This window comes from Kuraishia capsulata, genomic scaffold (assembly GCF_000576695.1).
Source record: "Kuraishia capsulata CBS 1993 genomic scaffold, Kuraishia_capsulata_scaffold_3, whole genome shotgun sequence".
Classification (NCBI taxonomy): domain Eukaryota; kingdom Fungi; phylum Ascomycota; class Pichiomycetes; order Pichiales; family Pichiaceae; genus Kuraishia; species Kuraishia capsulata.
Window position 1 is genome coordinate 720485 of NW_019172952.1, and position 21567 is coordinate 742051.

The 21567-nt window shown below is 46.3% G+C and overlaps 11 protein-coding genes across 11 annotated transcripts; 7 read left to right on the forward strand and 4 right to left on the reverse strand.

Moving 5' to 3' along the window:
- Positions 1–816: 816 nt before the first annotated feature.
- On the forward strand, positions 817–1359 carry KUCA_T00002627001 (uncharacterized protein; the record flags this gene model as incomplete). Its single annotated transcript, XM_022602895.1, has 1 exon — positions 817–1359. One exon carries the CDS (start codon positions 817–819, stop codon positions 1357–1359), a length of 543 nt encoding a protein of 180 aa, XP_022458655.1.
- Positions 1360–1440: 81 nt separating this feature from the next.
- Positions 1441–3048, reverse strand: KUCA_T00002628001 (uncharacterized protein; the record flags this gene model as incomplete). The annotated part of the gene is made up of 1 exon (XM_022602897.1): positions 1441–3048. The coding sequence occupies one exon, from the start codon at positions 3046–3048 to the stop codon at positions 1441–1443; it is 1608 nt and encodes a 535-aa protein (XP_022458656.1).
- A 397-nt stretch (positions 3049–3445) lies between these two features.
- Positions 3446–4062, forward strand: KUCA_T00002629001 (uncharacterized protein; the record flags this gene model as incomplete). Its single annotated transcript, XM_022602898.1, has 2 exons — positions 3446–3458; positions 3527–4062. The coding sequence occupies 2 exons, from the start codon at positions 3446–3448 to the stop codon at positions 4060–4062; spliced, it is 549 nt and encodes a 182-aa protein (XP_022458657.1).
- Positions 4063–4358: 296 nt separating this feature from the next.
- On the forward strand, positions 4359–6479 carry KUCA_T00002630001 (uncharacterized protein; the record flags this gene model as incomplete). Its single annotated transcript, XM_022602899.1, has 1 exon — positions 4359–6479. One exon carries the CDS (start codon positions 4359–4361, stop codon positions 6477–6479), a length of 2121 nt encoding a protein of 706 aa, XP_022458658.1.
- Positions 6480–6726: 247 nt separating this feature from the next.
- Positions 6727–7143, reverse strand: KUCA_T00002631001 (uncharacterized protein; the record flags this gene model as incomplete). The annotated part of the gene is made up of 1 exon (XM_022602900.1): positions 6727–7143. The coding sequence occupies one exon, from the start codon at positions 7141–7143 to the stop codon at positions 6727–6729; it is 417 nt and encodes a 138-aa protein (XP_022458659.1).
- A 1086-nt stretch (positions 7144–8229) lies between these two features.
- On the forward strand, positions 8230–9744 carry KUCA_T00002632001 (uncharacterized protein; the record flags this gene model as incomplete). Its single annotated transcript, XM_022602901.1, has 1 exon — positions 8230–9744. The coding sequence occupies one exon, from the start codon at positions 8230–8232 to the stop codon at positions 9742–9744; it is 1515 nt and encodes a 504-aa protein (XP_022458660.1).
- Positions 9745–10518: 774 nt separating this feature from the next.
- On the forward strand, positions 10519–11997 carry KUCA_T00002633001 (uncharacterized protein; the record flags this gene model as incomplete). The annotated part of the gene is made up of 1 exon (XM_022602902.1): positions 10519–11997. The coding sequence occupies one exon, from the start codon at positions 10519–10521 to the stop codon at positions 11995–11997; it is 1479 nt and encodes a 492-aa protein (XP_022458661.1).
- Positions 11998–13365: 1368 nt separating this feature from the next.
- On the forward strand, positions 13366–15213 carry KUCA_T00002634001 (uncharacterized protein; the record flags this gene model as incomplete). Its single annotated transcript, XM_022602903.1, has 1 exon — positions 13366–15213. The coding sequence occupies one exon, from the start codon at positions 13366–13368 to the stop codon at positions 15211–15213; it is 1848 nt and encodes a 615-aa protein (XP_022458662.1).
- Positions 15214–15537: 324 nt separating this feature from the next.
- Positions 15538–16668, reverse strand: KUCA_T00002635001 (uncharacterized protein; the record flags this gene model as incomplete). Its single annotated transcript, XM_022602904.1, has 1 exon — positions 15538–16668. The coding sequence occupies one exon, from the start codon at positions 16666–16668 to the stop codon at positions 15538–15540; it is 1131 nt and encodes a 376-aa protein (XP_022458663.1).
- Positions 16669–17730: 1062 nt separating this feature from the next.
- Positions 17731–18960, forward strand: KUCA_T00002636001 (uncharacterized protein; the record flags this gene model as incomplete). Its single annotated transcript, XM_022602905.1, has 1 exon — positions 17731–18960. The coding sequence occupies one exon, from the start codon at positions 17731–17733 to the stop codon at positions 18958–18960; it is 1230 nt and encodes a 409-aa protein (XP_022458664.1).
- A 552-nt stretch (positions 18961–19512) lies between these two features.
- KUCA_T00002637001 (uncharacterized protein) lies at positions 19513–20547 on the reverse strand (the record flags this gene model as incomplete). The annotated part of the gene is made up of 1 exon (XM_022602906.1): positions 19513–20547. The coding sequence occupies one exon, from the start codon at positions 20545–20547 to the stop codon at positions 19513–19515; it is 1035 nt and encodes a 344-aa protein (XP_022458665.1).
- Between the last annotated feature and the right edge of the window lie 1020 nt (positions 20548–21567).

Here is a 21567-nt window from a genome sequence, read left to right on the forward strand (position 1 = left end):
ATGGGACATAGTAAACCACCTGACTAGAGCACAAGAAATTGAATGAAGCCATAAGTATAACCTCTTTTCGTGAAGAAGTTGAAATAGAAGACCAGCACAACACACGATGCGTTGTGTCTCGTGTCCCTCCCAAAAACTGACCATCGCTTCATAACCAAAAGAACGTTGCCTCTAAAATCTTCGCCGTCCCCCTCGATGCTCCTAGCCACTTGTTTACTTCCTTCTTTATCCTTATGCAAGGGCATTACGTGTATCAGTGAGGATTCGTCCGAGATCATGTTTTTGCTGGTTGAAAACTTTAACCATGACCGCTCTCTATCGTTATAGCAGCATTGTCCGCAAAACTTTAGAGGAATTTTTGGAACTCGTTCAAACATTCTCTGCACAGCTTAGCTGTGTGTGAGTCGGATGCGCTGCATGTGCAACTGTGATTACCACCTTTAGTCTTCAATCGGTACCAACCAGTCCCAATGAGACCATTGACTTGATTTCTGTTCGAGCTTACTGTTTTGGCTGGATGGTCGTAGGTGACGATCCTCTTCGGCAGAAGCCGTTCTGGAAGAGAGGTTGAACCTGTAGAGTTAAATGTAGTGGTCTGGCTAGTGATCCAATCTATCAGACGACAGTAAAACAGCCTATTCCCCTAAGTCTTTCGATTCTTCAAGCCAAGCCCTCAACTTGAAGTTCGAAAACCCCTATGAAAAATGGAAGAGTCGTGCCGCAACATATAAATTTGGCAAACCCCAATGTCTCACCCGAAAGGTCTCGATCAAACAAGACATTTTCTTTAGGATCAGATTGCCCCCAACCCGCAAAATGTTCAAGAAATTCACGAAAGACGACGTTCACACGAAGAGTAACGTAAAATCTTCGGTTCAGAGAGGTTTGAAGGTCAAGCTGGTTGCGCAGTTCCCCAAACTCGAGCCAGTGATTGATGAGTTAATACCGAAAAAGTCGTCGTTGGTACTGTTCAAGTGCGAGGACAAAATCCAACTATATTTGATAGACAACGAAGTGGTGTTTTTCCAGCAGTTTGATGAGTTAATTCCGTCGCTTAAAGTTGTTCATAAGTACCCCAGTTGCTTCCCCCATGTGCAGGTTGACAGAGGTGCCATCAAGTTTGTGCTTTCAGGAGCAAACATCATGTGTCCGGGTCTTACATCTGCCGGTGGCTGGTTGCCGGAGGAAACTATTCCTGAGGGAAGCATTGTCATAGTAAAAGCGGAAGGAAAAGAGACTGCATTGGCAGTTGGCAAACTGTTGATGAGTTCTGATGAGATCAAAGCCCAGAATAAGGGAATGGGTATTGAGTTACAGCACTATCTGGGTGATGGGTTGTGGAAGTTTTCTCCGGAATAAATGATGCCGAAAATGCTATTAAAAGAGGCAAAGAGGTATTGAGGATTATGTATGAATGCACTTTTTCACTTTTTCACTTTTTTACGTTTCACGTCTCACGCCCACCTTTGACTGCACTATGATCCGAGTCCCGTCTTCCATATTGTAAAATCCCAGTTGTTTCATGTCATTCGTCATAGTTTCTTTGATTCCAGCTGGTTGGTTGTCGTAGACAATCTCAAAGTCCAGGACGCACTGCTTGAGATCTCTGCTGATATTTCCCTTCAGTTTGCCAACAGTGCATTCTGGAAGAACAAACTTTCTTAACAGCTTTGCTCCGACTTCGACACTTAGAAATATCCCTCCAAACAATTTCTCGTTGTTATCGGGTTTGCGAGACCTTCTAGCATCTTTATCAATGCCATACTGCTTTTCTAACCAATGCCATCTGCCGAGACTTACGTCGTAGGGTATCTCGCCTTTTATCACTTTCGCGATAAAATATAGCTCGCAACTTTCTCGTAAACTTGCTAAAATCTCCGAGCCATCCAAAATCTCCAAACCGCTGTTAAACCTCGATACGAGCTGGACCAACAGTTCGTCTTCCCATTCTTTACCCTCACCTCTTTCGCAATACGGATTGTTGTTGACTCGTATTTTCTTCAACTGGGGGAACAACAAGTTTATATTGTCAACAGCATTCCAGTCTGCAATATTATTGGCTGAGATGTCCAGCTCTCGTATTTTCTCCAATGACACTCTCAAGGGAACCCTAAAATCTAGCCTATTTCCGCACATGTTGAGAGCTTCTAAAGCGACAAGTGATTTCAAAGTCTCAAAGTCAAAATCTTCAAGTTCGTTAAAAGAAGCGTCCAAAAAGTGGAGATTTGGGAGCCGTGCCAGCGCAGTCAGACATTTAGTCCAGTTTCGCACGTCGTTCGTAGAGAGACTCAAACGGCGTAGATTGGGGAAAACAGATACCAAAGATTCTAAATTGGTCTCATCAAGATGACAACTAGCAAGGGAAAGTGTGTGGATATTTTTCAGAGGTGCCAGGTTTCGACCAAACGCACTAAACACGTTTCCGTTCAGATTCAACTCAGACAGACTATTGAGCTGCAACACAATTGAATGCACAACTGAAAAGTCGTCAATAAGATTGAATCCCAGGTTCAATACCCGGACATCAGGCAATATTTTATTCAGTTCAAGGGTTTGGTTGCCGTATTTTTCATCTTCATTAGTGTAAATACATTCGTGGTCCAGCGAGATGTGTGTCAAATTCTCAAAATTTGCTGTGATTCGACTCAAATTGCGAAACCCGAGTACCTTCCAATCTCGCGAACCGATTTCAAGCCCTTGGTACTCAGCCATGTCGTCGCGGAGCTTTATATCTTCCCGCGGCACGACTGAGTCTTGAACCATTCTGGATACCGAATTGGCATCGCCATATTTCTCCACCAAAGCCTCCAAAAAGCTCTTTCTTCTGTCTTTAGCCTTAGAGGCTTTCACAAAAGATCCCGATTTGTCTCCAAAAGTGGTTTGGAAATACCGAACTCCACCAAGTTTTCCATCGTTCTTCCCCCTTCCGGGGCTGTCCCACTCCACTCCAAGAGCGGTCTCATTAGGCCAGTTGGGTATGCTTCCAACAAACCGCACAGTCGCAATCTCTCCATCAAACGACACCCTATCACCCACCATTAAAGTCATTAAAGTCATCGAGTCTGGAGCGAAAAAATCCGGCTTTCACAGGTTCAATCTCGACGTCAGACACCAAAATTGAGATAGCATCTTTATTACGCGCCATCTTTTTCTGGCGCTTAGCTCATCGCCGCACCGAACTCTTCAGGCGATTTATTTGGGGGCAAGAACGACCTTTTTCTTGGTGTTATTGGCTTATACTTGCTGGTTTTGTTCGGAGACGAGCAAGAATACTAGGCCAAAAATCAAAGGCTTTTCAAAAATGAAGTAAGCAGACGAAGAACATTGGAATGTTTTGCTTTCAACATCAATACTAACCTTAGTAGTGTTATCAAACAGATACAGCGACTGAACCAACAGGAGCTGGAAAACAATGTGCCATACGAGGCATCGTGGCACCAGGAATATGCCGATTCCGCGTATATATGTGAGTTTAGAAGTTTTCTCCTCAGTTGAAAGAGTTGATGTGATATTAACCGTGACTTAGTTATTGGTGGGCTGCCGTTCGATCTCACAGAGGGAGACGTGCTCATCATATTCTCACAATACGGTGTGCCGGTATTTGTCAAGTTGATGAGGGACAGCGAAACGGGAGCATCGAAAGGATTTGCATTTTTGAAATATGAGGATGTGCGATCTACTGTTCTGGCGGTGGACAATCTGAATGGAGCCAAGGTATTGGGTAGAGTACTAAGGGTGGATCATACCCGTTTTGATCCAAACAAACACGACAATGAGCGCGAAGATGTGAGCAGAATGTGGGATGAAGCTATTGCAAAAGACATGGCTGAAAACGACTTTGCAAGCGCAAAGGAGAGGAAGGAGGAGGAGGAGGAAAGGTTACAGCTGGAGAATCCTGAGGATGACGTTTTTGCTGATCCCATGAAAAACTTTGAAAAGAAGTCATCAGAACACAAAGATGATGACCCAGGACATTCACACAGACCGCATAGATCGCACAAATCTCACAAATCGCACTCATCTCACAGAACGCACTCCCATTCCAGAGGAGAAGACCAATAAGGGTCCATACACTTCGGTTTGCCCTACTATGCGAATAGCACTTGAGCTGACTTCGATAACTCTTGGAAACCACCAAACATCCGGATACCCTCGAACATAATCGTAAATCGTCGTTTGCTAACATCCAATGCCAAACTGTTTATGCGGCGTAAAAATGGCTCATACACTACATTAAATCTGGCCACCTCCACACCTAAAGCAGGTTTTGATCATCTGTTGTAAACGTTTACACTTGCGAAAGAACACTATTCCTTTGTTATTCTTTTGGCATCTGGAGGGTGTTGGTGGAAGTTTTAATGATACAGACCGACAATATAGACGATAGATACGGGATCGTGATAGACTCGGGGTCTTCAGGTTCAAGAATCCAGATCTACACGTGGAAAGACCCAGCCTCGCTACAGAAGGGCTCTTCTGATGACCAGATTCTCAACTCGGTGCCGAAAATCATTCAAAATGAGTCATGGTCATACAAAATCACACCTGGGCTTTCGAGTTACGCAGATAAACCTTCAAAGGTCTGGGATTCGCATTTCAAGCATCTCATCAAACACGCTGAAGAAATCATCCCGGAGTCACACCACGCGCAAACACCGATTTTTGTCCAGGCAACAGCGGGAATGAGGCTCTTGCCTGAGAAGAAGCGAGAAAAGGTTTTGGAGGCAACGTGCAAGAGTATCAAAGGCCATAGCAAGTTCCAAATCGAAGATTGTGCCAGTCACGTTCAGGTGATAGACGGAGAAACCGAAGGATTGTATGGTTGGATCGGCTTAAACTACCTCAAAGGCACTTTAAATGATTATGACGCCACCAAGTCGGTCGTTGATCATTCCTCGTTTGGTTTCATGGATATGGGAGGAGCTTCCACACAGATCGCGTTCGTGCCGTCCAGTCTGGAAGAGCTCAAAAAGCACGAGGATGACGTGTACAACGTTTATTTGAGGAATATAGATGGAAACGCCCAGAGATGGTCGGTTTTCGTATCTACATGGCTTGGATTTGGTGCCAATGAGGCCAGGAGAAGACATTTAAAATCCCTCATTTCGTCTTTGCCTGAGGGAATCTCTTATGATCTGGATGGTGACGGTTACAACGATATAATCGACCCGTGTTCGCCCAAGGACATGAAGATTAAGCAGGAGTATGGAGATCACAAGTACGATATCACGGGTAGTGGAGATTACGAGATGTGTTTGAAGCTGTTATATCCTCTTCTTCTAAAGAACTTGCCCTGCAAAGACTATCCGTGCTTGTTCAATGGTGTTCATGCTCCGCCAATCGATTTTGAGAAAGACAAGTTCATTGGAGTTTCTGAGTACTGGTATACGGCCAATGATGTGTTCCACATGGGTGGTGAGTACAATTTCATGAAGTACAACGAGAAGCTGAAGGAGTTCTGCGAGAGTCCCTGGGAAGATATCCAGGCCAATTTTGACAAGGGGTTCTACGGAGATCAGATTAACCTTCCTTTATTAAGAGACTCGTGTTTCAAAGCTTCCTGGGTAGTCAGCGTTCTTCATGAAGGATTTGGACTGCCTAGAATCGGACTAGACACTGACTACCTGGACGAGTCCAAGATCAAGGAGATCAACAAAGAAGCTGAGCATGTGCCTTTTGCTAGTGCAAATCTGATCGATGGAGCTGAACTATCGTGGACTCTGGGAAAAATCCTTCTTTATGCGGCAGGGCAGGTACCTGCTGCTGGAACGGCACACTTCGTTGGAATTGAGTCTAGTTCCGCACTTCCAGCCGCTGCTTCTACTCGATTTGCAAGGGAATCTGATTCTCTTTTTGGTGGTATGTTCTACCTGCTAATACTGGTAGCTGTTATTGGTTATGCCATCCATGCCGGATTTGTGAAGAAGCTCAATCCAGCAGGAAAGTTTGCCATGTCAAAAATTGCAGATTCGCCAACTGCACTTGCCATCATAGACGACTCGAACCGGGTCTACCAAAAACTAAAGCAAAAAACTATTGCTTTCTACTACTCCAAACTGGCGCCACAAGAGTCACAGGATGTCTACAAAGGGTCCCAAGAGTCTGCGAAAATGGAAGAAGGTCTTGCTTCAAGTCAGCTGAAAGGATACATGCCGTCAGTCGGGAATCTCAGTGGAAATCTCCGGACGCGATCGTCAATGATGAATCTCCAACAGGGCAGCGAAGGTGACGACACTGCTCACAGATCACATCCCAGCTCTACATCTCTCTATGGCAACTTTATCCAGACCCAAAGACACGGCAGCAGCTCCAGTATCCCGAGTCTGAACCGTAATTCGAGTTACGGAAACCCACCGTCGGATTTCATGGGCAAGAAGTACAATCAGTATCTTGCAGGGTCTAATCATAATGTTGGAAGCAGCAGTGGTTCACACTTGGATCTGAAGACTTTACGGAAGGATAAGACTGTTGTTGATTGAAAAACAGACCATTAAACAATAAATGAAATCATGAACAAACGATTATTGGTTGAGGTTTCGCAAGACACCGTCATCTTGGTATCATGGTGCTCATCATGAACACCAATATTCTAAGCCATGGACGCTGTAAATCGTTAAATATTAATCAAGTTTCATTAGATTGGTATACACTGATCTGAAATAGAACATCCCCATCCGACTCTTTCGAGCCTTCATAAATATTTTCAAACCCATCCGAAAGCACCTTTCAAGCCTTTGGAATCTTGTCAAAATAAACACTCCCAGACTCAATCCAATATGGATCTACCAGATCCTCCTTCTTCGCATAAAGTAGCTTATATGACGTTTTGATAGTACCGTCGCTAACACCCGTCTTCCGTGAAGGCAGAAGCGACCGGCCTAAAATCTGAGCTGTAATATACACCACGGCAGCAGCAATTGTGGTTGGCGATCTACTCGCCAAAATACCCGCCTCACGAGTCCTTCCTGCGATAAACTCAGCAGCACTCGACATCTGAGGAGACAGACCAAGATGCGAACAGAATCTGCCCACCAAGTCCTCGGCATTCATCTGTCTCACAGCAAACGAATCATTCTGAAAAACCAAACTGGCATCACTCTGAGTGCTCTTCTCTTGCAAAAATTTGGCGATTATGTTAAACATCTTGCCAGTCTCCTTGCGAGGAGCATTGGTCAAAGCCCAAATCTTCTTGAAAGACCGAGCCACCTTGGCGTTTCTATACCCGATGGTAATCGAGACCGCAATAATACTGATCTGAGATTTACCCTTGAGAACCCTCTCCTCATAGACAAGTTTTCAAACCTCCTTGGGCCATCCTTGATCACTTTTGGAAGCTGGTATGCATCACACATGTAGGTGATCTTGGAATAAGCATCCTGCAAGGCATTCTCCTTCCTGTCCCCGAGACTCTTACTCTGAGCCCGATTCAGTTATCTTCCAGTACGACCAGCCTCAGGAAAACTCGAAATAACCGTAGAGATTTGGTCGCTGTACAGAAGGGAACTAGAAGCCTCACCAACACGCGAAGGGTCGTCTCCGTTCTGGTCATCGTTGCTGAACGTTCTCCATTCGGACCTCGTATCGACCACTCGGTCACTTAGAACAAGCCCACATAACGCGCACACAACATCACCTTCACTGAACCGCTCTATCAACTCCGGAGGATAAACCTTACACTGCGGACAAACGAGCGTGATGTTGAGATTCACACCGTTGAACCGCCTCCTGTCATCAGTCAATCATTAAAACAAATACGCAGAGAAGAGCCCAAAACAGGATACCAAATACTTCAAGGAAAAGATCAGGGGTCGGCTGAGAGGAAGAGAAAGACGTGAAAGGAGGCAAGAGGCTAACAAACTTATCTTCAAGAGGACGTGAGGCTAAATTTAGGTGTAATGCACGACTTCTGGCATATTGGCGTTGATCGGCTAAATATTGAGTCAAAATGAGGGGAATGTGGTAGTTTTTCAAGCATCCAAAACATCAGGTTGAAATATTTTGGTAAATCTCCGATTTGCTGAACCATTCGTGATCAAATCACTCAAATAACTATGCGAAAGAGATCATTCCCTACAAATTGTGAGCCCCGTTCCAAAGTTGGGGCACGACAGGCCTCATCTCATCACGTGACCATCATAAATTTTATTTTTTCCTCTGAAAATTAAATTTTCAGATCTCTGTACACTGAAGCGTCAGAACCCTTTCTTCTTAAAGGCCAACACAAGAAAAATGAGAGTAAGAAAGCCGACATCTAAGAGAACGTCTACGCGTATGAAGGAGGGTATCAAGAAGAAGGCCGCTGCTCAGAACAGGAAGAACAAAAAGCTGGCTAAGAAGGACCCTACATGGAGGTCCAAGAACAAGAAGGATCCCGGTATTCCCGCTAGTTTCCCCTACAAGGACAGGCTGATTGCCGAGATCGAGGAGAAGAAGCGCGAAGAAAAGGCGCTTAAAGACAGAAGAAAGGCCGAGAGGCGTGCCCTGCAAGCTGGTGGTGCAGTTTCTGAAGAGATAGAAGCCTCTGATGACGACGACATGGAGGAAGAAGGAAACGGATTGGAAGCCCTGATGGCTTCAGCACAAAGGGCTGCCGCAGCCTACGAGAATGGAAGTGACGAAGATGAAGATATGTCGGGCGACGACATGGAGGAAGACACAGAGGTGGTGGAGTATCCTATTGAGTACTCAGACAACGAGGACTCCTCCGAGATTGAAAAGTCTAGAAAGGCCTATGACAAGATCTTCAAGGCAGTAGTGGATGCTTCAGATGTTGTACTTTATGTTTTGGATGCGAGAGACCCAGATTCTACCAGATCCAAAAGGGTTGAAGAGGCAGTGTTGCAGTCGCAGGGAAAGAGACTGATCCTGATCCTGAATAAAATTGACTTGATTCCAGAAGACGTGTTGAAACAATGGCTGGATTTCCTCAAGTCATCCTTCCCAACCATTCCGCTCAAGGCCTCTTCATCCGTGAGCAGTGCCAAGTCGTTCAACAAGAAGATGTCGCAGTCGGTCACTGCCAACGCTTTGCTCGCCGCTCTCAAATCATACGCCAACAAGTCTAATCTCAAGAGATCGCTGATTGTAGGTGTCATTGGTTATCCAAATGTTGGAAAGTCATCGCTGATCAATGCTCTCACCTCGAGACATGGAGGCTCCTCCAAAGCTTGTCCCGTGGGAAACCAGGCTGGTGTCACCACCTCTTTGAGGGAAGTTAAACTCGACAACAAGCTCAAGATCATTGACTCTCCTGGAATTGTATTTCCAGATTCGAAGAAACTGAACAAAAAACAACAGGAGGCACAATTGGCTCTCTTGAACGCGATACCACCAAAGCAGATCACCGACCCTACGCCTGCGGTGTCTTTGATGCTCAAAAGGCTTGCGAAATCGCCAGAAATGACCGAAAGGTTCAAAGAACATTACCAATTGCCCCCAATGGCCAGTCACGATCTGAACGATTTTACCAACAGTGTGCTCATTCACGTCGCACGCAAGATGGGTCGTCTCGGGAAGGGTGGAATCCCCAACCTCACCAGTGCTGGACTTGCAATTTTGTCTGACTGGCATGATGGAAAGTTTGCAGGCTGGGTTCTGCCCAATTCTTCAAAGCAACAGGCATCAGAGTCGGCCATTGCCAGAGGAACCAACGAGCCAGCCAAGGTTGAACAGACTACTGTCGTGAATCAGTGGGCCAAGGAGTTTGATCTTGATGGTCTACTGAACGGAGCATTTGACGCATAACTTTAAGCCAATGTAATTTAATTGAAATCATCAGCAAACTCACAAGTAGGATAGACTGTACAGGGAGAGAAGGTGGTGAAAGCAAAGGTGACGTTACAGTTGTGAAAAACTGTGATTGGCAGAGAAATACCTCTCAATTATTATGAAAATGCTTTAAGATTGACAAATAGCATAAATGCTGCAAAAATCAGCAGCAAATAGACAAAATAGGAGCATTACGCATCTATCTATATTGACAGAAGAGGTTGTCAGGCACCAATTACAGAGGGTCATGCTTCAAGACCACAACGAATTATCCAAAACCACCAAATTTTTACCTGTAAAATCCTAGTATTGTTATAATTACCCAGGTAACATAATCACCCCAAAAATACCAAAAAATGGCCAATTTTTCACCCATAACTATAGATCATCTCGACTTTACCATAGAAGAGGCCTGCTCACCACAATTTACCACTACAACACCCTTTTGAAAAACTCAAAAAACACATCCATTGTCTCACATTTATCCTACTCTAAAATCGACCAATTCCTCTTCTTCAATCCTTTTCTCAACTCTAAAACCACCCGTTTTACTCCACAACTCCATCCAAGTTGAGCATCACGTGACCACAGATAAGGCATCACCCGGCCTCATCTCATCTCCCAAAAAATTTTCTTTTTATTTTAGGGTGAAATTTTTTTTCTCATACAAAAAACTCTTGTTCTCTCTTGTTCTCTCTTCTTTGCTACATCCCCCCATACCACACTCAATCACAGAAGAATATCTATACAATGGGAAAACCAAAGGTGTCATCCAAGAAGGATTCCAAGAAGGAGTCCAAGAAGTCTGTTGTTGCTGCCACCGACAAGGTGTCCAAGGCTAGCAAGAAGGACGATAAGAAGAAGATCAAGGCTGCTGCCATCAAGGCTGCTGAGCAGGCCAAGAAGGAGGAATCTAGCGACTCGTCTTCTGAGTCTGACTCTTCCTCCGACTCTGACTCTTCCGAGTCTTCATCTGACTCCGAGTCCGATACCGAGAGCCAAGTTGAAGAGGACAAGAAAGACTCTTCTGACTCGTCTGACTCTTCTGATTCTTCCGATTCCGACTCTTCTGATGATGAGGAATCAAAGGATGTTGAGATGAAGGATGTGAAGGCTGCCAGTGACTCTGATTCTTCCGACTCTTCTGATTCTGACTCTGACTCTTCTGATGAGGAGGAGACCAAGGAGGAAGAGAAGAAGGCTAAGAGCGACTCTGACTCCTCTGATTCATCCGACTCGTCAGACTCCGACTCATCTGACTCTGACAGTGATTCTGACTCCGAGGAGGAGAAGAAGGACACCAAGAAGGAGAGCAAGAAGGACTCGTCTGATTCCGATTCCTCTTCCGACTCTGACTCGGACTCTTCCGACTCTGATTCTGACTCGGATTCCGATTCCTCGTCTGACTCTGAGGCCCCCAAGAAGCGCAAGGCTGAGGACTCCGAGGAGGCTGAGACCCCAAAGAAGGCCAAGGCCGGTGAGCCAGCTACCCTGTTTGTTGGAAGACTGGCATGGGCCGTTGACGATGAATGGCTCAAGAGCGAGTTCGAGACAATTGGAGGTGTCGTTGGAGCTCGTGTCATTTTCGACAGAGCCAGTGGAAAGTCCCGTGGATACGGATATGTTGACTTCGAGGACAAGTCCTACGCCGAAAAGGCCCTTAAGGAGTTCCAAGGAAAGGAGATCGATGGAAGACCAATTAACTTGGACCTTTCCACCAGCAAACCACAGGCCGCCTCAGCCCAGAACAGGTCTCAGGACAGAGCTAAACAGTATGGCGATGCCCCTTCTGCTCCTTCCGACACTCTTTTCTTGGGTAACTTGTCATTCCAGGCCAACAGAGATAGCATCTGGGAGTTGTTTGCTGCCCACGGAAACGTTGTGAGCGTGAGATTGCCTACCCACCCAGAAACCGAACAGCCCAAGGGATTTGGTTATGTCCAATATGGATCCATTGACGAAGCCACTGCCGCTTTCACCGCTCTGCAAGGCGAGTACATCGAGGGCAGACCTGTCAGACTTGACTACTCTGCTCCAAGAGATAACAATGGTGGAAGTCGTCAAGGGACTCCAAGACCTGGTAACAACAGAGGGTCTCCAGCTCCAAGAGGAGGATTCAGAGGTGGTAATGGTGGTAACGGTGGCTTCAGACAGCAAGGAACCGGTGCCAACAGCTCTCCATTGACGCTCAACGCTGCATTCCAGGGAACCAAGAAAACTTTTGATTAATCGCCTGTATAGTACTAAGTTCATAACCGAGACTCATTTTTGATTTTAGAGGAAAGTAGATGTTTAGTGGGAAATGGCTGAAATTATTGCAGTATTGAACAGTAAAATAATGTTAAAATACTGCGAATAACTAGAGTACAAAGTTCTTGAAGTGAGATGCACCTAGTTCCAGAGAAGTGTAAGAGGCCAGTACATCATGAGGCTAATCTAAAGAGCCTGAAAAATTATGATCCCACAATTGAAAACACAACTAAAAAGTTTTCAAAAGAGAGAATAAGGGCGAAAAATGTCAATTCGAAATTTAAAGCGTGTTTCCTCGGCAAATGTACCGTGAAGCATCGAAGACGCTGACACTGTGAGCCTGTCCGAGGCAGATATACCGAACAGTGAAGTGAAGCTGTGTTTTCAGTCAAGCGCACAGGATTAGTTGGAATGAAAATAAAATGGAACATGGTACGATAAAATAGTTTGAAACGAATTTAATATGAGCATTCATCTATATTAGTCTTGAGAAAATTCAATAAAACACAGAAAAGCCAATAAGAATCTCATCAAATACATCGAAATTCAATAAAATTCAAAAAAGTCTGAGAGAGACCAAATCTAATTATCATTTGGTAAGAAATACCTGGAATCAGAATATTTAATGAAACAAGGAGGATCTAGTTTGAACCCAATCATAATATTATCCCTCACAATTCTGAGAATCAGTCGCTCTCTCAGCTTGTCTAGAACTCCCTCACAACCGTTATCTTGAGCCGCACGAGCCGCATACCAGTGTTGGAACTCACAAAGAAGCCACCCATATACCTCCTTCCAAATCACACAAAACCGAGATTTTACTTCTCCGAGTAGAATGAATCACGAATTGCAACTAAATCCACTAAATGTTGTCCTGAATGCCCACATGGAAACTTCTCACACATATCCCCTGCCTTAACCCCAGATTTCCAAGAAGCAATCATCTTCCTCAGCTGAAGAACGTTTTGCTTCTGAATTTTCCTAAATATTAAACTCGATTCCCTTAAAACGTTGGTAAATGATTATCCAAAGAATTTTACCCTTATTATACCCATTTTATTCTGTTTCTCAGGTCCATATCTCATGTCCATTTTTTCCTTCGGAATCTTCCGCGATGCGGACGGCCCGGACTCCTCAGCCACACCTAGCCACTCCATCATCGCCTTCGCCTCGCGCGCGGTCCTCTCTAATTAGCTGTGCCAAACATTACTCAACAAGACCTAACACTATCCCAGCGTTTATAAGCGGATTATAACCGCTGGAAATACTTAATACTTCCCCAGTCAGTGCGGTTTAATCGCCCACTTTTCCCTTCGAGAATCCTTGAATCCCACGCACAGCCGCCCAATGAGGCGAGCGGTGACAAATCTAATCCCTCTGAACAAAACAAGGATCCTGAAGACGCTGAAATTGGATGTTTCGTCAGTGGATGACTTTTATATCGAGCTCGATGATGCACATAAGACATATTTGCCTGGAGAGGAGGTGAAGGGCCAGGCCATTCTTCAGCTAAAGAAGAACCTGATCAACGTGGCCGTGACACTTTCGCTTTTGGGAGCAGTGAAGCTCAAGAATCTGTCACCAAGCTCATCGTGGCGTAGTTCGCGAAAGAAGGTCCTTTTCAGCCATACAATCATGATATATGGGGGCGACGATGCCGATACCGGAGTTGAGCCTGGTGCGGAGGCCGTTAACGGCCTGACAAGAGGGGAGCACCGTTTTCCATTCATAGTAAAGCTTCCCAAGAAAAAGGTTTTTACCAGCATTTCATTTGAAAAGGGATCAATTCGTTATTCACTCAAAGCGTCTCTTTGTGACCTCAAGGACAAGCAAATGGTGTTGGACCTGGACGAAGAGGTTTCTAAGAAGACCCAGAACAACTCCTCATTTCTGACATGCGAGAAATACCTCAACATTGTCAAACCTATCAACGTGGCTCTTTTCCCCTCGCCAAAACCAAAAGTGTTGGTATTGAAATACCCTACGAAGAAGCTGAGGCGAACACAGTCGTCCTCTTCAACTATCAACTCACAGACATCCACTAACTCTCAAGAGACACCACAGCACCAGCTTCAGACACCGCATTCTCAAGAAGCTGACCCGGGGGCTTTCGGATCCCAAATCAAACTCACTGTCACATTGCAAGCCATGGGGTATCTCCGGGGCGAGATTATCCCCGTGCGGATAAACCTGCAGCACTTCAAGCAGACCCGAAACATCAACGGGATTGTGGTCACATTGATCCGGATTTGTCGCATGGATATGGGCGAGGACTCTGCTATTCAAAGTTTTAGAAAAGACCTGGCTCAATCTATACTACCACTGTACCTAGACCCACAGACTCATCGATGCGAATTGAACACCTCGCTGCGAGTCCCTACCGACGCCTTTCCCACGATAGTTGGTTGTGAAATGGTGAGCTTCCAGTATTTTGTGGAAGTCTTGGTGAATTTGTCCAACTCGAAGAGCTCCACGAATGCGATGGCGACGCCCTCCAGATTAGATGCTGGTCTCGACGAGGAGAACATAGAGGACGTTACGACGAGCTCTTTCCGCCGACAATCGATCGACAATTCGCCGTCTCCCGGCGGAAGTGTCGGGTGGAGCTCCGAGACTAATCCGACGCCAAACATCTTCAACGTGGATAAGCTCAAGCGGATGAAGAACGTGATCACCACCAGTTCGGAGGTGATTGTAGGTACCGAGAGGAAGATCTCGAAGAGAAAGAAGGCGCAAAGAGATTTTTACACCGAGAGTTCGGCGGCAGTTTCCCCACCAGCTTCAGCGGTGGGCTCAAGTACTACATCGCCAGGTGCTTCGTCGGTTTCACCACAGAATCTGACTGATGAAACCAGCCGAGTGGTTTCTCCGGGCTATGCCTATACGCAGCCTCCGCCTTTCCAAGGCGGATTATCGCCTTCGGATATACCGACATCACCTGAGGTTGCAGAGAAAGAGGCTTTGCGTTTGAGAGAACGAGCTCTGATGCCTTCTGAACCTGACTGGAGCGGGGATCCAGAAGGGACAACAGCGCCTGATCTGCCTCACAATTCACATTTACTGGAGTATGCGATTCCTGCCGAAGCAGGCTCAGACGCAGGTTATGACGAGGAATATACAGACTATGTTCCCATGTATGTGCGAGAAGAGGAGTCTTTGGACACCATTCACGAGGATAGTGCGGGCTCAGACTAACGACAGAAGAAGGACGATAGTTAAGGATTTACGGGAAACGGAAAAGGTCTCACAAACTTCAAGGCAACCACCAATTCCCTTCACATAACGTTGAAGCATTTTATTTAATTTATGGGTGTTTAAGTCGAATGACTCACTGCCTGCTGAAATACCAGGTTCAATGAAGATAGTCTAGAAGCTCATTTTTCAGCATCACGATCCAAAAGGCTACTAACTTACCAGAAGAATACTTGGAGCGATACAAAAGGCTACCAACCCGAATGACGGTTCCTGGTGGTTATTGTAAAGTCTTTTATTGAATTTTTGGTTCTTTACCTTCGTCTTTTATAAGGCATACTTCTTCAGATGATCCGGCAGCGCAGAATACAACCCTTTGGTCTCAAGCCACTCTTTGTTGAAGATCCGATCAGCATATTTATGAGCCGAATCTGCCAGGATAGTCACCACATTGGAATTCTCAGGTAAGGTCTGGGCCACTTTCACGGCAGCCACAACGTTCAGAGCTCCAGTTCCTCCAACATAGATTCCTTCTTCATCAAGAAGCCTGTAAACCATAGCGATAGACTCCTCATCCGGAATTCGAACCGCGTCATCAACGAGATCGATATCAGCAGCTACATTAGCCGTAATTCGTCCCTGACCAATTCCCTCCGTGAAAGAACCACCCTCTCTGGCAAGACTCTTTCCACCAGACTTGACATAAGAGTACACACACGATCCAGGAGGGTCTGCAACCACAGCCCGCACCTTCCCTCCAGAGATATCCTTCAGATACCTGGTGATACCCGCAAATGTCCCACCTGTTCCCGTAGAACAAGTGAACGCATCAACCTCTCCGTTCAGCTGGGCCCATATCTCTGGTCCCGTAGCTTCTATGTGGGCCTGACGATTGGCCAGATTATCGAACTGGTTTGTCCAAACCGCATTGGGGAGTCCCTCAGCATGGCGTCTAGCCTGGTGGTTGAAGTTCAGAGGATCGTCAAACGGAACCACAGGAACCGGATGAACCTCTGCACCGAGCAATCGCAAAGTGTTCATCTTGGCTGGCGACTGCGTGTTAGGCATGTAGATCACACACTTGTAGCCTTTGGCCCTGCAAACATGGGCCAGACCAATCCCGGTATTCCCTGCAGTACCTTCGGTCACTGTTCCACCAGGCTGCAGTAATCCGGCGCGTTCGGCCTGTTCCACCATGAAGAGCGCAGCGCGGTCCTTGACTGATCCACCAGGGTTCATCCATTCGGCCTTCGCGTAGATGTTCCTGCCAACGTCAGCGGAAATCCGTGGCAATCTAATCAAAGGGGTATTTCCTACAGCACCTGAAAAGCCTGATTCTGAGGTCAAAGGAACAAACGGCGTACCGAAGCGGAAGTCTGTGGAGATGCTGCGACTTGTTGCCTGACGCTCCATGTGGAAGGCTGCGCGTTTGGCATGACTTGCCCACCTGCCATGCATTATCAATAAATATTTGCGAGTCGGGCCTATTTTATGTGCACAAAATGCTTAAGCGAAGAAGCTACTTTATGTTGCACTGGAAAGCTTCGGCGGAATCTTCCACTTTAACAGAATCTGGAACCGTGGAGTCAAAGGCCGGCCAAGCCATTGAACAATAAAAGGGTTGAGGCACGACACCCGGATGGTTATCACACACCAATTAGTAGTTGAGTTTCACACCTCAGATCACTGCAAGTATTACAAACAGATAGCTAGTGTCAAACCAGCATGAAATTGCATGCTTTTTAGGATCTTGTATGTAAATAGACTACAAAGGTTCCGATATTCCTCTGCTTTGCCTTCGTGATCTCTCTTTTTGCGAGATTCTATGGAAGTTACTCAGAGTTTTTCAGCATTGCTCCTGACAGGTAGTGCACCAACAGAATCATTGCGAACCCTTTAGCGAGAAACGCGACTCTCTTCTTTATTCCCCTTCTGGCCGAGGCTTTTTTCCAAGCAAATCCCGTGCGGTTGAAGAATCAAAATACAAGAGTTTGACCATTTTCAAAGTTTACATATTCAATGGCTTCCATCTACAGGCAGAGTAGCGACAACAGACGGTACTCTGTCAACAACCCGTTCCTCAGCTCTATGGGTGAAAGGATTGGGTCTACGGACGAACTCGACATCGTCGATGCCTCCCGTTTCAACTCATCCGAATCACTGTGAGTATCTTTCTCTATACACTTTCGCCATTCAGTTCTTGCCAAATTTCACCAAAATCTTTCCACACAAAGCGATCTGTGACCTCCAACCAACCGACGACGAACTAAAAACAAAGGGCCCCGAAAACAGGTTATTACCGCATTGGGAAAGTTAGTTGACACACGTCATTCTACTGTGCCGCGACACAGCCTGGACCCAGGGCTCCGCAACTGTTGCCAGCATCTAGAACTCCCCCCTCTTGCTCCACACATTGCGACATGTCTTCTGTTTTAGGTTGCGAGTCTTCTATAAAACGGCATTTTTCTGTCTGGACACCGTGTTTCAGCTTAAAATTATCAGATAACTAACCTATACAGAATGTCTGTACCGGAAGGAAGATATTCCAACAACCCGTTCGCGGATGCCTTGACCCCCACGTCCACTGGATCGCGTGCGTCGGGCTCGAATCCCAGCCACCAGAGGCCACGAGTGGCACCTCCTTCTCAGCAAGCACCTGTTCAGCAACAAAGGCCTCGTCGCTCCAAGGACGAGAGTGCTATGCCTCCTCCCTCATACGAAGAAGCCGCTGGCCGCCGTGCAGCTAGGAGTGAATATCCACGTGAAAAGCAACCACAACAGTCTTCCGAAGCGAGAAGACATGAACATAGCTCTAGTCGGACGAGAGAGCATCGCTCTCGTAGCGAAGGTGAAGTGAATGGGGAGCATCGCCATCGTTCTCACCGCCATCGCGAGCGTGGGGAACGCAGCGAGTCTTCACGTCACCACAAAGATTCGTCTCCAAAGCGTTCAAGCAGGCATCGTTCTTCCAGGTCAAAAAAGCAGACTGAAATTGAAAAGCCGGAAAACCTGGACACGATAGACAAACTTGATGTCACCGGTTTTTTTGGTGGTGGAGCCTTCCATCACGATGGACCCTTTGACGCTTGTACTCCACACCGCAATAAGAACACCAAGGCTGCACCGGTAATGGCATTTCCAGTTGATGGTCCAAACAGCACAATTCGCGGAATGGGCCCTCTTCACACCAAAGAACAGCAAATCGATATTCTATTTGGAAATGCTGATAAGGCCGACGAGATGTACGCTTCCACTGCACCGATCGCAAGAACTAGATCCGTTCCTCAGCAGGCGACCTCAGCACCAACACAACAATATACCACCCTTCAGGCCTCACAATCGCAGAAGAGAACGATACCCCCATCGTCTCAAGCACTGGATCCCAACAGTTATTCTCACGGTGCTCTTGTGGACGATTCACGTGCTCCTCCAGTCACAAACTCTGTTGAGGTTTTGAAACATGATCCTTCGGTGGTTGCGTTTGATGCCAATGCGAAGGCTACACCAGTTCATGGAACTACCACACTTGGACTGGGCAGTTCTACATTTTTGGACGGAGCTCCAGCCACAAAAGCGGCCATCCATGAGGCCTCAACCAAGTCAGAGCTGTCGCGTAACCGCTCACTTGTCAACCGTATGCGCAAGAAGAGCTCCGATCTCCCGGGTAATGAAGCCCATTATGAGGAATCGGCTCCTTCTGGAAACAGTTTGTTGAGAAGGGTGAAGAGTTTGAAGGTGAGCAGAAAGTGAGGGACCTGCCGAATTACTAGACCAGTGGATTTTGCAATCCTTTGATGTCTGCATTCGAAAGGTTGAAAAGAGCATGACTAGACTGAAGGGCTGAAAGTGCATGACAATACGCTTTCAGTCTTCGATATCCTCAACATTATCCACTCCTCCACTTCTTTCTGTCCGTGATTTTTATCGGATTTTTATACCGGCACGCACACTCATTGCGCGTCTCAGATTCCCTCGTTTAGTTAACTCGTTTTTTTATTGATGGACAAAAATGACTTTCATTCTAGAGCTATGTACAGGGCCAAACGTAGGGCTATGGGCTATTGCCCACTTCAGTCTATCACTTGAAGCTTCGGTGGGAAAGGCATGAGTCAGCTCTTAAATCCCCGTGATTCTGAAGCAAATAGCAGCAGAAATAACGTATAATCCAACCAGTAGGTCTTCCAGAGCTGCAAGCCCAACTTTCAGTTACTGGCCATCAGCGAGTCAGCAAGGTTGTCAGCTGCCAACCACCAATACCGGCATGTAAATGGGGCTTTCCAGTTGACAATGTTCTTCTCTTCTCTATTTTTTCTGAATCCTCTCCCTAGAAACAAAATCAACCGGGAGTCTGCTCTCCACTACAGACCAATCGATGCAATCCCACACATTATCAAGATACTTTCCTTTTCCATAAACACCGTAATCTGGCAGGAAAGCACTTGGAGATGCATTAATCGACAATAGGGGCTTGAAAGCGAGATTTTTCGAAGTTAGAAGCTCTTGTGCCTCGGCTGGAGTAGGAAAAGCTGGAGCAGCAGCAAAACCGTTATCGACTCCGTCCTCGAGTCTGGATTCAGTGAACTTCCTCAAAGTGGCCACCTGACCTCCACGAACAACGTTATCTGGAACTCCCGAGTTATATGTGTTAACGATGAACAATGGGTCAAAAGAACGACCATGACCGTTGCTCCGGTCAGGCACCGAAGACACCAACCACGAGTAGCCATCTCCGTTAATAGCGGCTGCCGATTGAAGCAACAAAGTGCGAAACTCCACCAGAGATCCAAAGGAGTCCTCAATGGCGTGCTTGAGTCTTTCGGGGATCATTGTGTCTATTTGGGTAGCCAATGAAGGAGTCTCAAATAGCACACTCTGATCTGGCTTGCCAACACTGGTAGCAGAAGCACGCATGTTGGGCACAAGTGACGAAACAAAGTAGTAAGCTCCATACACGGAACCAGCGGCTTGGTAGACAAGACTGTCATCAGCCCTTTTGGCAGTCTCAGAAAGAACCGCGTGGAACTTGGAGATCGAGGTTTGTCTTCCACTGAACTCGAATTGCACATTGCTTGTAGCTGGTGCGGTTTCCTCCACAAAACAACGCTCAAGAGTGGAACGCTGGGTCGAAATGCTGATACCATATTCGAGGTCCTTTACTTTCGATTCCACCTTGGAGTACCAGACAGCGTCCAGTCCGGATGGAGAATACAAACCCAGCACTCCGTTCTCTTTTAAGGCGTCGATGTGCCTTATACGAGGGGCCTGGATAAGCGATTTGGCAGCCTCAACACATCGCCTTGTAGAGCTCGAAAAGTTTCTCAGCGGTATCCTGCTCATTGTGCCGGTAGCGGTGTGGTTGTGATCTTGTCAGAGTATTGTCAGCTCTGTCTTTCGACATTTTTCGGTTGTCAGTGGAGGTCGTGAGTTAGCAGATTTATGTTGAATGGTTGAGGCACGACAACGTGCTTGAGTTTACTCAGCATGGTCGCGTCATTGCGGGCAAACCGTGTCCATATTTACACATACAAGAATGTACGCCAAATTCGCCAATTTTTTCCCCATTTTTTTCTTGAGCTGAGCATGATATGCAAGTTACGCGTAAATATATTATTAACGGTGAGGATTTCACCGCAGGCGTGGATCATATGGTGTTTGATCAGAGCCCCGGAGCCGTACGTTATGCGGCGGCGGCAGCCTAGGATGAGTCACCTGTTAGGAGCAGCTATAAAAAGACTGCCTCAGCACTGATCGCACTTCAAAAGAAAAACTTTCTACCAACAGTTTTAAGTTTCTGACTTATTCAGAAAAAAATTGTAGAAGAGTTCTTCATAAGAAATCAACCTGGATAAAGCAACCTTTCAGTTTGCCTCGTCCCTTGCTTCCTTTGATTGCTCACGTGATCCGATATCCCCATCTCTTTTCTTGGTTACCCGGACTGCCAGTTTTTTCCGCCACCAGAAACAACAACCCCCCTTTCCCCCTCCAAATTTTGAGAGCATCAGGAATCCCTTCCTGCTGCAACCAAACAAGCGTTTCTCCTTGGATTTGTACTACATTGTATAATTCTAGAATTTATATTCCAGACTAGTCCTTCAAGTCTATTTCGCACAGTTCACGTTTGCAAGTCGCTTGTTTTCCTGTTGGCGTCCCTTGTTGCCCGAAAACACGTCAGTTGCACCCTTCGTCAGACTTTCTCCGGACTACGTTTTTGAACCATCCCAGGCGAGGCATAGGGATTTTACACGTCATTTGATTGATATTGACCCGAAGTTTGTTCCGGATACGTTTTTTTTGTGAGAAATCGCAAGGATCAACACGTCTACACATCTACACAACACACCATGGCTGAACAACAAG